This window comes from Protopterus annectens, chromosome 10.part0, assembly GCF_019279795.1.
Source record: "Protopterus annectens isolate FY-2018-M chromosome 10.part0, PAN1.0, whole genome shotgun sequence".
NCBI classification, from domain to species: domain Eukaryota; kingdom Metazoa; phylum Chordata; order Ceratodontiformes; family Protopteridae; genus Protopterus; species Protopterus annectens.
The window spans coordinates 830,996,836-831,013,236 of record NC_056744.1 but is presented as its reverse complement, the minus strand read 5'-3'; the positions used below and the strand labels follow the sequence as shown (position 1 = coordinate 831,013,236).

The window sequence follows — 16,401 nt, the reverse complement described above, 5'->3', positions numbered from 1 at the left end:
GGGTTGAATAGTCAGGTTAATATCAAACCCATTTTGAGTGGGCGGTGGCTTAAGGCACATAGGAAGTTGCATTGATTTATGAGGAAATGATGTCATTGTTTTTTGGCGCAATTTTCTCTTGTTTTTAATAGGTCAAGTGTTAGTTTAAAAATGTTCATGGTTTTTTAGTTTCTTATAAGATCTGAAGAAGCTGTATGCGAAAGCGCTTGTCCTTTTTTATCCGATTTTTACATGGAATTTGTTTGCTGCTATTTTTATCATCATTTTTATTAAAGCCGTGTCTTCAGTTGTGGTTGTCCAGCGGGTATATGTTTTTTCTGAAGTTTGGTTTTCACCTGGACATTCAGTACGCACTGGTTATTTTCTTGTTTGCAAATGCACAAATAAGCAAATTCAAGTGCTAAAACTAAGAATCTGTATCTGAACTAGACTAGTTACAGGAAAGAAACAACTGCAAATGCAGGCTTTTAAATCAGAAAGTTGAGAGAGAAGGAAAACTTGCCCAAACGGCCAATAACTACAATTTCTGGGCAAGAAACCACTCCTTATATGGTAGATAGGTTACCTAGTGCTTACCACTCCTACTGATAAGCTAGCAGGCCTCCCTCCAACACAGAAAGGCTTGGGGATTTCAGGAGCTTACAAACAGTCCTGGATACAGCAAATCTGTATCTTTACTAGACTAGTTACAGGAAAGGGGGGAAACAAGTGCAAATGTGGGCTCCACAAGCTAATGCCTCACTGGAGGGTAGAAACCATTAGGAGTAATGCAGGATGCTACAGTTTGTGGAATGGAGAAACAAAATGGTTAACTTGTTGTTGGGGAAGCCTGACACTCAGTAGACTAAAGATGGAAATATAGTCCAAAAAAAAAAAAAAACTAAGAAGTTGGTGAATACTGCACCAGAAGACCATGTCTGACTAGCATCATGTGTTGGTGGGTCCCAGCAAGAATAATGGGCATGAGCAGCACTCCCCCATCCTGGGGTTAAGTTTGGCAGCCTGGACTGCTGCATTAGCAATACTTGCAGGAATAAAGATGTACCGATAGCAGCAAGTACAGCTAGACATGTCTGTCCTGCACGTCGTGTGCTGCTTGTTCAGGAATTTGAGTGTCCATGGAAGCACACATGCACTTCAAAAATGCATATATTGCGGCAATCACAAGATGCAATGGGGTGGGAAAAGAACAGGCTGCAGGCAGGCCCATTCCTTAATACCCACGTCTTACCTTTACCATGGAATGAATGGGTTATGGGGCTCTCCCCTAGTGGAAAAATGAATGGGTCAGCCGGATATAGGAAAAAGAGCTACAGGAGCAACTCTGCAGACCAGCAAAAACTAGTGAACTCCTGTAAGGAAAACCTTGCACTTCTGCAAGAATGGTAGACACAGTTTGTCTCTGCTGCCAGGACAAATACAAATAGTGACTCTACAACAAAGCTAGGCAATTTCAAACATGGATGTGAAATAGCTGCTCCCAAAATGATCCTACTCCACATGTGAATGAATAATGTAGACACCTGAAGAAAAACCCCTTCCAAACAGGGATTAAAATTGTCATTATCTGGTTAGGTCTCCGCCACAAATGCATAGTGGTGCTATTACACACAGTGCAGACTGGATAAGTTGTTGACCGCAAATGAGCTGAAAATATAAGTATCTTGATTTTTTTTTTGATTATTTTTACAGATTACTGTTTTTAAAATTTAATATATATATATATATATATATAGCACTTTGTCTATTCTGTATCTTTACAAATCCTTATCTGTTTAAAAACTTTCATTTTTGTCTCTAGTGCTTGCTGTCTGTAGGCTATTTTGTCCCACCCTTCCTCCCTGTTGGTGTCTTGCTCTTATACTTGGTGGCTTTGCAGTTCCCCGCCCCTACTGTGACACTCCTCCCAGTCTAGCGTCATTAGCTCATTCTGCCTAATACAGAGAGAACATTTGATAAGGCCTTCTGTTCTTCCTTTTTCCCTTTAAAAAAGTAAAACAAAACTTTTTTTTTTCTTTCGCCTGAACCTCCTTGTGTTCTGACTGTGCTTCTCAAACATTTTGGAAATATACAGTATATTTCAGAGCATTTATTATAACTGTAATAGCCTTAATATTGCTACAACTCAAGTGCTCTAGGTTGCACTGCATCTGAAGTGTTTGTGTGTTTTAGCTGCTTTTCTGTATATATAGACTTTTCTATTTCTTTTACTAAATAAGCTCTGTAAAGTTGTTTTATTGCATTCCTGCCTGTATTTCTGAGTTTTTTTTGCACTTTTAAAGTTTGTTTTTGCTTAGTTTAATTGGTAGGCTACACACTCAAGTGTGCTAGCCAAATTAAAGCATTTACTGTGTTTCTGTTCCTAATTTCTGCTACTTTGTAAAAAAAAAAAAAAAAAAAAAATCCTCGTTTCCCGCCTTTACTGAACTAGAATAGTCCAGTCTTCAGGCATTGCTGATTTCTGGACTGTGTCACAGTTCCTGTGTTGCCCATATCCTTATTTGGATAGGAGGAAGCTTCTTTGTTCACCAGTGAGAGTGGGGAGCTCTGAGCAGCCTATCTGTCCCTTGAGGAGTGGTTCCAGCCCAGTGACCTGTAACTTATGGGGTCATAGTTCCTGTGTTGCCCATATACTTATTTGGATAGGAGGAAGCTTCTTTGTTCACCAGTGAGAGTGGGGAGCTCTGAGCAGCCTATCTGTCCATTGAGGAGTGGTTCCAGCCCAGTGACTTGTAGCTTATGGGCCGTTTTGGGCCATTTCCTATCTCTTTCTAACCCCCTGCTTTAAAGCCAGCTTTAGCACACTTTTGCGCTTGTAATTTAAAGTTTGTCCTGTTTTTTGCATTTACCTGTTGAGGCTACACACTCAAGTACGCTAGCCTGTGTCACATATTTACTGCATTTTCCTGCTATTTGTTGAAAAAAAGAAAAACAAAAAAAAAATTATCCTCGTTTCCCATCTTTCCTAACCTAGAGTAGTCCAAATACAGGCTATGCTGTATTCTGGACTTTTGGAAAGTTCCTGTGTTGCCATTTCCTTTCTTGGATTAAGGGAGGCTTCTTTGTTCACCAGTGGCAGTGGGGAGCTTAGAGCAGCCTATCTATCCCTGGAGGAGTGTTCCCAGCACAAGAATCTGGTAGTCTATTGGCCATTTTGGGCCAATTTCTAGCTCTTTCAAATCCCCCTGTATAAAACCCGCTTTGGCAACGTTTTTGCGCTTGTTACTACTCAGCCAAGCTCCTCGTGGTCCTGCAGAGTGGTGCAAGCAGCAGAGAGGCTAAAACAGCGACTCCTAACCTGATAAAAAGTTTTTTCCTGCTACTACCTGGGCGACTGTCCGATCTAGCTAAACTGCAAATATTTCTGCTTCTTGAACTGTTTTAAACTGTCTCAAGTTGTTTTTGCACCTGCACTTTTAAAGTTTGTCCTGTTTATTGCATTTACTTGTTGAGGCTACACACTCAATTGCGCTAGCCTGTGTTACATATTTATTGCAATTTCCTACTGTTTGTTGCAAAAAAAAAAAAAAAAGTTATCCTTGTTTCCCATCTTTCCTGACCTAGAGTAGTCCAAATACAGGCTTTGCTGTATTCTGGACTTTTGGAAAGTGCCTGTGTTGCCATTTCCTTTCTTGGATAGAGGGAGACTTCTTTGTTCACCAGTGGCAGTGGGGAGCTTGGAGCAGCCTATCTGTCCCTGGAGGAGTGTTCCCAGCACAGGAATCTGGTAGTCTGTAGGCTGTTTTGGGCCAATTTCTAGCTCTTTCAAGTCCGCCCGTATAAAACCCGCTGTAGCGCGGCTTTGCGTGATTTTGTGCATAGCGCGGCATCGAGCAGCGCCGCTTATTTGGGTTTGAGCCTTGGAACTGATCTAGTTCTCATAATAAACACCCTATTCCTACGCTAAAGCCTAGCACTTGCTCACTAAAGCAATTATATAAGTCAGCACTAAAAAATTAAAAGCACTACACCCTCACAAACTCCCTTTGAGTAACTTGTTCCCCATTGGCCCTTTTTTTCAATTATAAAGGAATTCCCAATACTATTTTAGCATGTCCAAAGATCAGTTGTCAATCTCCTCTCCGGTCCAGCTGGTGAACCTGGGAATCTTGAGGCAATGTTACAACTGCCTAATGTACACAGACAACCCTCTCCTCCTCCCAACAAATTCCAACACATGTGAGGGATGCAACCATATAGCCAAACTGGAGGCTAAGCTCTCTCAACTCAGTACTGGCGTAACCAGTCAGGAGGAGAAGGAAACCACACTCACTACAATTCCAGTCTCACATAGACCTACTACGACAGCAAACCAAACACATAAACACACAAAAACATACTCGGAGGCTCTAAATAAAAATCTGCCTAAACAGCAGAAACCTCCAAAGCAGACACCCAAGCAACCGCTACCCCAAAACAAAACATGTGCAACACATAGCTCACAAAGCCAGTGTGCCGAACAGTCACAGCCCTTAAGGTTAAACAACACACCTGATACACTTGTAATAGGTGACTATCATCAGGCACACTGACGTCCCGCTCACCAGGCTGAACAAGGAGAAGGTCACGGTGAGCTGCCTATCAGGCGCTAGGATCCGCCACATAAGCACTCAGGTCACTCCAAGGCAAGTACAAATATGACTCAGTCATTGTCCATGCTGGTGTGAATGACCTGAGATGTACCTCCCTGGACTACATGAAAAGAGACCTAGAGGAGCTCTCTGAGCATGTAGCTCAGGCCGGTATGACCCTGACCTTGAGTAGCATCTTACCCTCACCAAGAATGATGCCACAGTATGAAGACAAGATTATCAATTTCAACAATTGGCTTAAGTATTGGTGTCATTCAAAGGGGATCCAATGCCTGTCAGCCTGGGATGACATGCTCGACAAGCCACGATGCTTCGCTAGGGACGGCTTGCACCCGTCACCCCTGGGCTTTCGGATATTGGCAAAGGCTCTTGCTACCCCCACAGTGCCTTTTTTAGGCAAGGCTTAAAAGACAAACCCACCTCCATAGGTATCACAAGGGATAATAAACTAAGAGTAATGCTACTCAACGCCAGAAGTCTAAACCTCAAGATGCATGCACTCGAAACTCTCCTTCGCATGGAGAACATTGATATCTGTGCAGTAACAGAAACCTGGTTCAAGGCTCTCGAAAGCAGCCCAGCACTACCAGGTTATACCTCATACCATGCTTTTCGGCACCAAAACTTGGACCGAACCACAAAAGGAGGGGGATTATCAATATTCGTCAAAGATACCCACACCTCCAGGTTGGTGTCACAGCACGAAGCATCAGAGACTATCCATGTGCAACTAACAGTGGGTAAAACTGCCTTCCAGTTTATAGCCTGCTACAGATCACCCTCCCAAACCCAGGAACCCCACTCGGCCTTCCTGAGAACACTGGAAAATATGAAGGTCTCTCCAAACACCATTATATTGGGTGACTTCAACTACCCAACCATAGACTGGGAGCATTACTCTAGCTCCAATACCCTAGCCCAAAGGTTCCTAGAATTTATAAACTCAAATGCTATGGAACAACTTGTTACCACTCCCACAAGAGGGGAAACATACTGGACCTGATCATCACCAACATGGGGACTCTATACTGAAGTGTATCCCTCACTGGTAAGATCAGACCATAAACTAATCTCACTGGATATTCACATCCCGACCCCACCCCATGCCCAGAAAACCACAGTGAAAAACTTCTCTAAAGCAAATTTCACACTCCTCAAAACCGAGGTGGAATCCTTCAAAGCCCCCGGGGGCCTGTGGATAATACGGCCCAGACCACAAAATCCTTTATAAACGCATTCTATGAACACCTTCAGGAATGCATGGATCATGCAATCCCAAATAAAACAAAGACCCAATCCTCCAAAGGCAGACGTCCTGTCTGGTGGACCCCAGCCATAAACAAACTATACAATAGAAGGAGGAAGCTACTACATGACAGAGCAAAATCCCAAAAAGGGAAGGCATCTCTGATCAGTATTAGCAAAAAACTATGGGCACTCATAAAATCGTCTAAGGCCAGCTTCGAGAGAAAAATTGCACAGGACACTAAGGATAATCACAAGGCTTTCTTTAGTTATGTTAGGAACCTGGGTCGGAATTCCCAGATATACTCAGAATTAGTCTAAAATGACAAAAAATACACCGAACCCACAGACATTGCCAACATCCTAGCTGACAGGTTCAGCGCAAACGCCTCCCCCCCACCAAAAGGGCTAATATCTATCCCAGCAGAGTGCTGCCCCCCTGACATCTCAGATGCTCAGGTAAGAGCTGCCCTCTCCAAAGCAAGAAACACAGCATCAATGGGACCAGACGGTGTCCCGGGCTGCGTCCTACATGAACTCCAAGAAGAGCTAAACCCAAACCTAAAACTACTGTTCAATCTCAGCCTTACTACAGGATATGTACCCAAAGAGTGGCGTACAGCAACAGTGGTCCCTCTCCACAAAGGTGATGCCTCAACGGATCCTGGAAACTATCGCCCCATAAGTCTCACTAGCTTGGTCTGCAAAGCTATGGAAAGGATCATCATGGACCTTATAAATAAAGATATTGGGGACCTACAGACACTGGATCCTACCCAGTTCGGCTTTGTTAAGGGCAGATCCTGCCTCTTAAACCTGGTCGATTTCTTTGAAACAGTCACCAAGGCCATTGACAAGGGGAAGATGGTCCACACAGCCTACCTGGACCTCACAAAAGCCTTCGATACAATACCCCACTCGGGCATTATAGATAAGCTCACCAGCTTAAATATAAACCCCTATGTCACTAGATGGGTTGCAAACTGGCTCAAGGACAGAACCCACATGGTTAGAATAGCTGGAGCCATGTCAGACTCCAAACCAGTTACAAGTGGCATCCCACAAGGCTCAGTCTTGGGACCTCTCTTGTTCGGTATATATTTCTCGGAGGTACAGGCCAACATGGAAGGACTGTGGCTGACCAAGTTCGCAGATGACTGCAAACTGGGCGCCATAATAGACTCTCCAGCCGACACAAGCATCCTCCAAAAGGGCCTCATAGAAACAGACAACTGGTGCCAGAGCCATGGCCTCAAGCTAAACGCCAAAAAGTGTATAGTCATCCCCTTTGGCAAAAACAAAGTGCCCACAAATTACCACATAGGTGGTAATCCATTAAGTACAGATGTAATTAGGGACCTGGGGACCCAAGTTGATAGCAATCTCTCATTTGACAACCACGTGGCCAAAGTGGTTAGAAAAACATTTTATATAGCCCACCTAATCATGAAGGGATTCACATCTAGATCAGGGGAGGTCATCGTGCCTCTTTACTCATCCCTCATCAGGCCCATAATTGAGTACAATTCCCCTTTTGGGATGTACCTTACCAGACATCTGCAGCAACTGGAAAAGACCCCAAAAGTACCTCACCAAGAGGATCAAGGGGCTCAAACAGATGCCGTATGCTGCCCGGTTAAAGAAACTCCAGCTCTACTCAGTGGAATACCGCCTGCTCAGAGGCGATCTGTGCCGGATGTATAAAGCCATGTCCAACCCGGAATTAATGGACATGCTGCACCTCAGAAAATCCAAATCCCATCGAGCTACGCGCTCGAGGGACTTAAACCTCAGCATTGAAATAAATAGGACATGCTGGAGGGACAGATTCATAACCCAGAGGCTCCCTTCACTCTGGAATAAAATCCCAGTCCAGGTTAGGCAGAGTCCCTCAATGACTCTCTTCAAGAGGAATCTTGATGAGTGGATGGGAGATCGTAGGTTTACCCCGGGTATCACTTCTGTGTCACTGTTAGACAGAGGCACAGTATACTATCCTCGAAAAAGGGCATAGCAAAATTAATTTAAAATGGGTGGCGAAAGCCATACACACTCTGGCTAGGCTTATAAATGCCCTAGGGCAGATAGCCTAGTATGAACCTATGGTAAGCATTGCTGCCTCACAGCACTTTACTCTGCAGTTCAGTTTCTAGCTGGGGTAACTTATGTGCAGTACCTGCACATCCTTCCTTTCTGTATCTACATATGCTTTTGCCTTGTTCTCCGGAATCCTATATCCCAATGGCATCCTGTATGTGAACTAGAGATAGTCCAAATCATCTTCGGTAAAAGTGTCATGTATGTCTATGTGTGATGCAACAAAAATGGCACCCTGTTGTTTCCAATGAGTGATAGGATAGGCTCCATCTCCCACAGTATCTTTGAACTAAATAAAACAGAGTAAGGCTGTAGTAGTACTATGTGAAGGTCTGAATCCATGTAGTTATATATATATATATATATATATATATATATATATATATATATATATATATATATATATATATATATATATATATATATATATATATATATATATATACACACACACACACATATATACATACACACACACACACAGACCGGAGATCAAATTTTTGCTCCTATAAAAAGCCCTATATGGGCCAATCAAGTAGAGGTCCATCCTATCAGCCTGCAAGAAAACTACCGCTCTGTGAATCATACATAAGTAAGGATGACTATTCATGACTGATTTCACCTTTACACAGTACTGATTACCCCTAACAGAGCTCAATCTACATAACACCATTCCAGTCAAGTAAAGCTGTTGTCTTACGTCCAATACCTATAGCAGCCCCATAGACAGCTACACCACCATCCACAAAATTTAACTAGCTACCAAAAGCTAGCCCCAAGTCCACAAAACTTGATGGATCCCTAGCCACCTACAGGGACTAGTAGAAAGCACTAGTTCAGAGTTCAGGGGGCTAAAAAGTGCAATGGGACAGGAAACAGCCTTACTAAACACAAAACCCATCCACAAGATCTGCAATTTCACTAAAATCATGTTTGTTTTTTGTTTTTTTTGTAAAAGTATAATTAACTCAAGCAATAAACCTCAAATAAGGTCACTGCAACCTCAAATAAAAAAAGTAAAAGGATGTAGATTAAAATAATTACAGTTCACTATTTCAAAACATTTCTGGCTGAGCCAACACACATCAATTAAATGCTGTAAGACAAAGACTCAGCCCAGCCGTTAGAAATATTACAACACAGTCTGCAGACAGTCAATAAATAACATTGCAATAATCTTAAAAAATCACATACATGCAAAAATTAAATGCTACACTGGCCAATACATAACACTACAGCAACAGTTAATGAATTAAAATAAGATTATTACTTAAAAAAAAAATGTTATCAGTCTATTAAAAATTATATTAAACATAATGGCTACAGTAAAGGTTGATGGTAGATGCTTTCTGCTTACAATCACCATTCAGGAATAATTAGTAGTTCTGTCTGGTGCTTACAATTTACATACTTACAAGCGCTGAACTCTTTCTTCACCCAGCAGCTGCCACTGCTCTTCACGACACAGACGCAGTTTCTCCGCCTGCTCTTCTGAACTGTCAGGAAAGAAATCTTTCTGGCCATGTGCACGCATAGGAAGTTTGTGGTCCCGAGTTCGGGCTGCAAAAAGTTCAGCCGGACTAGAAAAGATGAAGAAACAGTTGTAAGGCATTGTTTTACAACAATCATACACTTCTGTAATTCATTACTCTTATTTAATTGGAATATATGAAACTAACATTAAGGTAGCAGCCACCTCTGCACAATGGAACTTGCATTCTTGGAACGAGACATGAACAATGCAGGTCAGGTCAAAACGGTGCATCAATCCTCATAGCTACCCTTTCCTAATCAAGCATCTATCACTGAACTTAACAAAATAGTGTGAAAAATGCCAAACACTACACACTGCAGGAGCTATTAAAATAAATATTACTAGTACAAATAGTGTAGTGAACTTTAAAGTCCAAAAAGCACGACGGACTCAAAAGCTGAAGAAGATGAAATATTTAATATAAAACACACCAAATGAACACTCAGTAAGCGCTTTAGTCTCTCATGGAGACTTCTCAGATAAAAAACATTCAGCCTCAATCCTATTTATATATTAAATTTGACACATTAATTACAATAAGAGAAAATACCTCCAAACAGGAAAACTGTAGGAACTTCTCAAATCAACTAACTTCAAAGTAAAAAAACAAAAAGAAGTTCAAAACAACCAAGGCAGTCTGAATAAAAACAGTTTTAATCCACAGAGTAAGCGCTTTCAAACACAAGGTTCTTCATCAAACTGAATAAAAAAGCATCGTATTGTTACGCAGGCAGTAGAGACAATGCATTAATTATCTAGGTAAATCTCTAGATTTCAGGACCGGCCTTAAAGAGACCCTGTCATTTAACCCTGGCATCCTATCTGCACACAACTTACAAATCCAGTATAGTTCCCTTTCTTCTGTAAAATTAACAAAATCACCCCCCTCTTAGTCCTTTATACACAATTTCTACCACCTTAAACTTAAAGTAGCGTGAAGAGCCTGATACAAAAAAAAAAATGCTTAGCTAGGGCATTAGTTAAATCTGCCCTTTTAATAGTATATGTCTGCTCACGAATACGTTCATAGAGCAATCTATTTCATTTTCCTAGGTAGAAACTTTCACATACAGTACATCTAGATAAATATATATTTCTAGTTCTACAGTGTGCATACAAATTAAACAAACTTCTGTCTAGGTATAGGGTGTATAAAAACATTAGTTGCATCACTAGAGGGACAATGTCTACAGTTCCCACAAGGCAGAGTACCATCAATCTGATCTTTAACACGTAACTCTGTATGCATCAACTTAGAATCCCTATAGCACAGCCGACGTTAAGAGATTTCTTGTTTTTATAAGTAAAATTGGGTTTATCACCCACTATATCTCTAACCTGTCATCTATAGTGAAAATGCCCCAATTTGCATCCACTACATGTCTAACCCTCCTAAAATCACTAGCATAGGGTAGAACCAATGGCATAGTGTTAGGTTTCCTGGTGACAGAGTTGCGGTCATCTACTATCCCGTCTGAAAATAGGGAAGGGCCGAGGTTGACTTCAAAAGTTTTATATCATCCCTCATGGTACTGACCTCACTTGTACTATAGCCCCTAGAGGCAAAGTCAGTAGAGAATTTATCTAGAACATTACTAAAGCCATCTTCTGTGTTATTTAAACAGGAAATCCTCATCCCTTGGGTTTTCATAATATTCCTATATATGTGAGATGGATGCATACGATCACACTTCAGAATATTGCTTCTTCTACAATGCTTTCTGTATAATCTAATTACAAAATTGTCCTCCATATTTTTAGTCATTTGCACATCAAGAAAAATAATTTCTGTAGATGAAATATGACAGGTGAACTTCAAGAACAAAGTGGCAGTGTGTAGATATTCAACAAATGCTAGGAACTGCATCTCAGTCCCTCCCCAAAGCAGAACCACATCATCTACAAACCTCATATAAAACAACACTGAGGCCTTATATACACTATTAAGAACAAATTGTTCTTCCTACTGAGCTAGTACCATGTTGGCGTAGCTATTGGCACAAGAAGTGCCCATAGCTACTCCAACTTTCTGCAAATAGTATCTATCCTGAAACATAAAGATGTTGTTCTCGAGGACAACCTCAAGAAAAGGGCATACGAGATCAATTTGCTTAACACTGTAGTCACTATATTTAGTTAAAAATGACTATCATGATAACGCCAACCAAATTAGGGATACAAGTGAATAAGGATTCGCCATCCAATGTGAATAAAAGACAATTATTCAAATCAGAGGCATAATCCTGTGTAAACCGATGTAAATCCCTAAGAAAATGTTTAAGTATCATTAAGCACTGTAGTAACTTTATTAAGAACTGGGCGGAGCTGCCTGTCAATATAAATTGAAAAAGGCTCAGTTAACCATTTCCTACCTGAAACAATAGGCCTAAGAGGTGGTGAAACAGGATTTTTGTGCACCTTAGGAAGGCCCTGAAAAACAGGTATTACAGGGTGTTCAACATTTAAATACTGTGCTAACTGATCAGTAATAAGAAAGTTGTCAAGGAAGTCACGAACTGTAAAGAAAACTGAACATTGTATATCCCATATATAGTCGTGGTCAACTTTATCATACACATTAGAATCATAAGCATAGAAAAAATAGAATTAACATAAAAATCACGATCCAGTATAACAGTAGCTCTGCCTTTATCTGCTTTCTTAATAATTGTATCATCATTTTGTAAAGTTCGTAAAGCAGCCTTTTCTTCCCTAGTTAGATTGTAGAAGTCACCCCCTGCTACATTAACAGAGCCAGAAGATGAACAAGATAATAAAGCGAATAACTAATTTTCACATATTTGACCAAATACTTCTAAAACTGGGTCAATACGTAGTTGAAACACACTAGGCTTTTTAAAAAGCGAAGTACTGCCCACAGCTTCTCTGTCATTAAAATACATTTTTAGAGAAACATTCCTGATAAACATTTTCAAACTGATAGAAACTTCTGAAAAGTCAGACTTCTCAGCTGGTACAAAAGTTAGTCCTCTTTCAAGTAGCGAAATCTCAGCTAGAGACAGTACCTTATTAGACAAGTTGATAATCAAGGACCCTCCATGTTCCACATCAGTTTCAAATTCCGACCTGGCATCTCCTCGAAATGCTGACAGTCTCTTTTTCTCCCTCTGCTTGGACTCCTTCCCCTGTTCTGTTCTACCAGTTTCACTTGTTTTATTGGTAGGGGATGTTTGAGATCCCCAAAAACCTGTTGCGGTGCAACAGCCTTACTTCTGACATCCTGCTGCTGTAAAGCAGAGCCAACATCATCTGAATCAGCTGACATGAAAGACATTTGTTGTTGCATTGGAACCTGATCATTAGTTAAAGCTACAGGTGGCAAATTCAAACTAGCAGTTAATAAAGGTGCTTGTGCACCAGCACACATAGATGAAACACTGCCATTTGCATCGTCCCTTACTTCATTGGAACGAGGCCAGGTAAAAACATTTCCCTGACAGAAATCCCTTTGGTCACGAGCCATTTTGTTCATCTTTTGATTTTTAAGCCTATTTTCATAGACAGAAATACTGTCAGTTACTTCATCAAAGGCAAGCAGGCACAAATCATGATCGTAGTTACTAAAAAGACATTGCTTCTTAGCATCAGTGGCAGCTGCTAGTTCTTTCTCTATAGGTGTAAAGAAATCAATAAGCAGCCGAATATAGCCAAAACTATATTCTAGGTTTAACTTCTGACATTTAGAAAGCAAGCCTTCATAATAAATCGCCATATGTGGGCATCAGTTATTCTTAAGCCCCTAGGAATTATACGGGGAAACAAACATGCTTCCATATTCTCATTCCCTCCAGTACAGCTCTTTTGATTGTGCACCTTTAACTCCTAGTAGGCGTGGCTAGAGCCTTTAAAAAATAAAGTTATCACCTTACAATTCTAACAAATACTCAGTGACATAGGTCAAATATCAATACAATTGTGTTTGCCATCATGTATGCTTCAAGATAAAATATTCCGATACCTTGTACAGGGCATGGGTTTGGAATCATTAATGCAAATATGAACAAGCAATATTTGATGCCTAGAGGAGCAGTAGGGGGTAACTGCAGATGCACCTGGAGGCGTCACTCGGATGTAATGAGATATGCAGTCTCTGCCAGTGAAGGCATTTAAGCTTAAATAAATCACTTTCCAAACCTTTTATCTCCTGTTGAGGCGGTATGTTTACATCAGACTGTTGAGAAAAAGCATTCTCAGTATTATTAGAGGCAAAAAACAACAAAGGATTCTCATCCTCCATACGCAGAAGCTTCAGAACATGATCAGTATAGGCGGTGGCTCCACAGAAGCAGAATCAGTAGAACAGCCAGCCATGGATCCTGAGGACGACATAAGAACGTATGTACCAGAATAGAAAATACCTCCAAACAGGAAAACTGTAGGAACTTCCCAAATCAACTAACTTCAAAGTAAAAAACAAAAAGAAGTTCAAAACAACCAAGGCGGTCTGAATAAAAACAGTTTTAATCCACACAGTAAGCACTTTCAAACACAAGGTTCTTCATCAGATTGAATAAAAAAGCATCATACAATTCAAGTTAATATATTGTTATACAGCCAATAGAGACAATGCAGTAATTATCTAGGTAAATCTCTAGATTTCAAGACCGGCCTTAAAGAGACCCTGTCATTTAACCCTGGCTTCCTATCTGCACACAGCTTCCAAATCGAGTATACTTCCCTTTCTTCAGTAAAATTAACAAAATCACCACCTCTTAGTCCTTTATACACAATTTCTACCACCTTAAACTTAAAGTAGTGTGAAGAGCCTGACTGAAAAACATGCTTAGCTAGGGCATTAGTTAAATCTGCCCTTTTAATAGCATATTTGTGCTCACGAATACATTCATAGAGCATTCTATTTGATTTTCCTAGGCAGAAACTTTCACATACAGTGCATGTAGCTAAATTATATATATATATATATATATATATATATATATATATATATATATATATATACACACACACACAGTTTCTCAATAGTCTGATGTAAAGGTACCACCTCAACAGGAGATAAAAGGTTTGGAAAGTGCACATACCCAGTCAGCTTATCTATACCCAGCTCACTCTAGCACATAAGCTCATTCTCAACCCCTCACTCTGTCCCTCCCTTTCCTCTGCATTTAAAATGCACCTACCTGACAGAGTGCTAAGGTCTAACAACCAAAATCTTCTAGAAGTATACAAACCAGCTCGTCCCCCAGGCAAACACCTCCTATCCTTTAGTCTAGCACGACTCTGGAACTCCCTACCACCATCCATTCGTACTACCCCTAGCTACTCTAACTTCAAAAAAACTCTCCACTCACATCTAGTAACCCAATGGGAATGCTCCTGCTGCCACCCTACATAACTTACTCTGCAAACGTTCATCTTTTCTTCCCTTCAGTAGCATTCTTCCTTTTCATATACTCTTGTAAATCAATCTCTAAATGTATGTAATTCTTACCCACACCTCTCTCTGCAAGTTTACCACATGTACTATCAATCCTGTATATGTCTACTAATTATTCCCATAATATTCTGTATTATCTGTTCATTCACCACTAACCTAGACTGTTAGTAATATTTGTCCTTGTCTAAATTTCTGTAGTATACTTTCAATCTATGACATATAGTAATGTTAATAGTTTATGGTCCCTCTATTTTATAACACATGTAAGCTTATAATCTACACCATATAGTAACCTTGATTTGTTTATGGAGCTTTTCTCCCTAGGCCTAATTCCTGTTGTATATTTTCAGTCTATGACATATAGTAATGTTAATAGTCTTTGGTCTGCTCTATTTTATAATTCATGTAATCTTATAATCTACATCATATTGTAACCTTGATTTTTATGGAGCTTTTCTCCCCAGGACTCCATTGAAAACAGGTTCACTTTGGCCCAATGGACTATCCTGGTAAACCAACTGCAAATAAAAAATAAATAAAAATAATAAATTTATTTAAGCTTAAACACCTTCAGTGGCAGAGACTGCATATGGAAGCATGTTTGTTTCACCGTATAATTCCAAGGGGCTTAAGAATAACTGATGCCCACATATGGCGATTATTATGAAGGCTTGCTTTCTAAATGGCAGAAGTTAAACCTAGAATATAGTTTTGGCTACATTTGGCTGCTTATTGATTTCTTTACACCTATAGACAAAGAACTAGCAGCTGCCATTGATGCTAAGAAGCAATGTATTTTTAATAAATATGATCATGATTCGTGCCTGCTTGCCTTTGATGAAGTAGCTGGCAGTACTTCTCCCTATGAAAATAGGCTTACAAAAAATCAAAAGATGAAGAAACTGGCTCATGACCAAAGAGATTTGTGTTAGGGAAATGTTTTTCCCTGGCCTCATTCCAATGAAGTAATGGGCAATGCTAATGGCAGTGTTTCATCTATGTCTGCTGGTGCACAAGCACCTTTATTAACAGCTTGTTTTGAATTTGCCACCTGTAGCTTTAACTAATGATAAAGTTCCATTGCAACAACAAAGGTCTATCATGTCAGCTGATTTAGCCGACGTTGGCTCTGCTTTACAGCAGCAGTATGTCAGAAGGAAGCTGTTGCACTGCAGTAGGTTTTTGGGGATCTCAAATTTCCCCAACGAATAAAACAAGTGAAAATGGTAGAACAAAACAGGGGAAGGAGTTCAAGCAGAGGGAGAAAAAGAGGCTGGCAGCATTTCATGGCGATGCCAGGTCGGAATTTGAAACGGATGTGGAACATGGTGGCGGGTCCTTGATTATCAGCTTGTCTAATAAGATACTGTCTCTAGCTGAGATTTCGCTACTTGAAAGAGGACTAACTTCTGTACCAGCTGAGAAGTCTGACTTTTCAGAAGTTGCTATCAGTTTGAAAATGTTTATCATGAATGTTTCTCTAAAAATGTATTTTAATGACAGAGAAGCTGTGGGCA

General features: G+C 40.4%; 1 protein-coding gene across 1 annotated transcript in view; it reads right to left on the bottom strand.

The window, feature by feature from the left end:
• The window catches only part of TSEN54 (tRNA splicing endonuclease subunit 54), a 667,232-nt gene that overhangs the window by 597,209 nt on the left and 53,622 nt on the right, over window positions 1-16,401 (bottom strand). Inside the window, exon 2 of the mRNA XM_044086814.1 lies at window positions 9,350-9,514. Within this exon, the coding sequence (XP_043942749.1) occupies window positions 9,350-9,514 (165 nt within the window). The remainder of the gene's footprint in view (window positions 1-9,349; window positions 9,515-16,401) is intronic.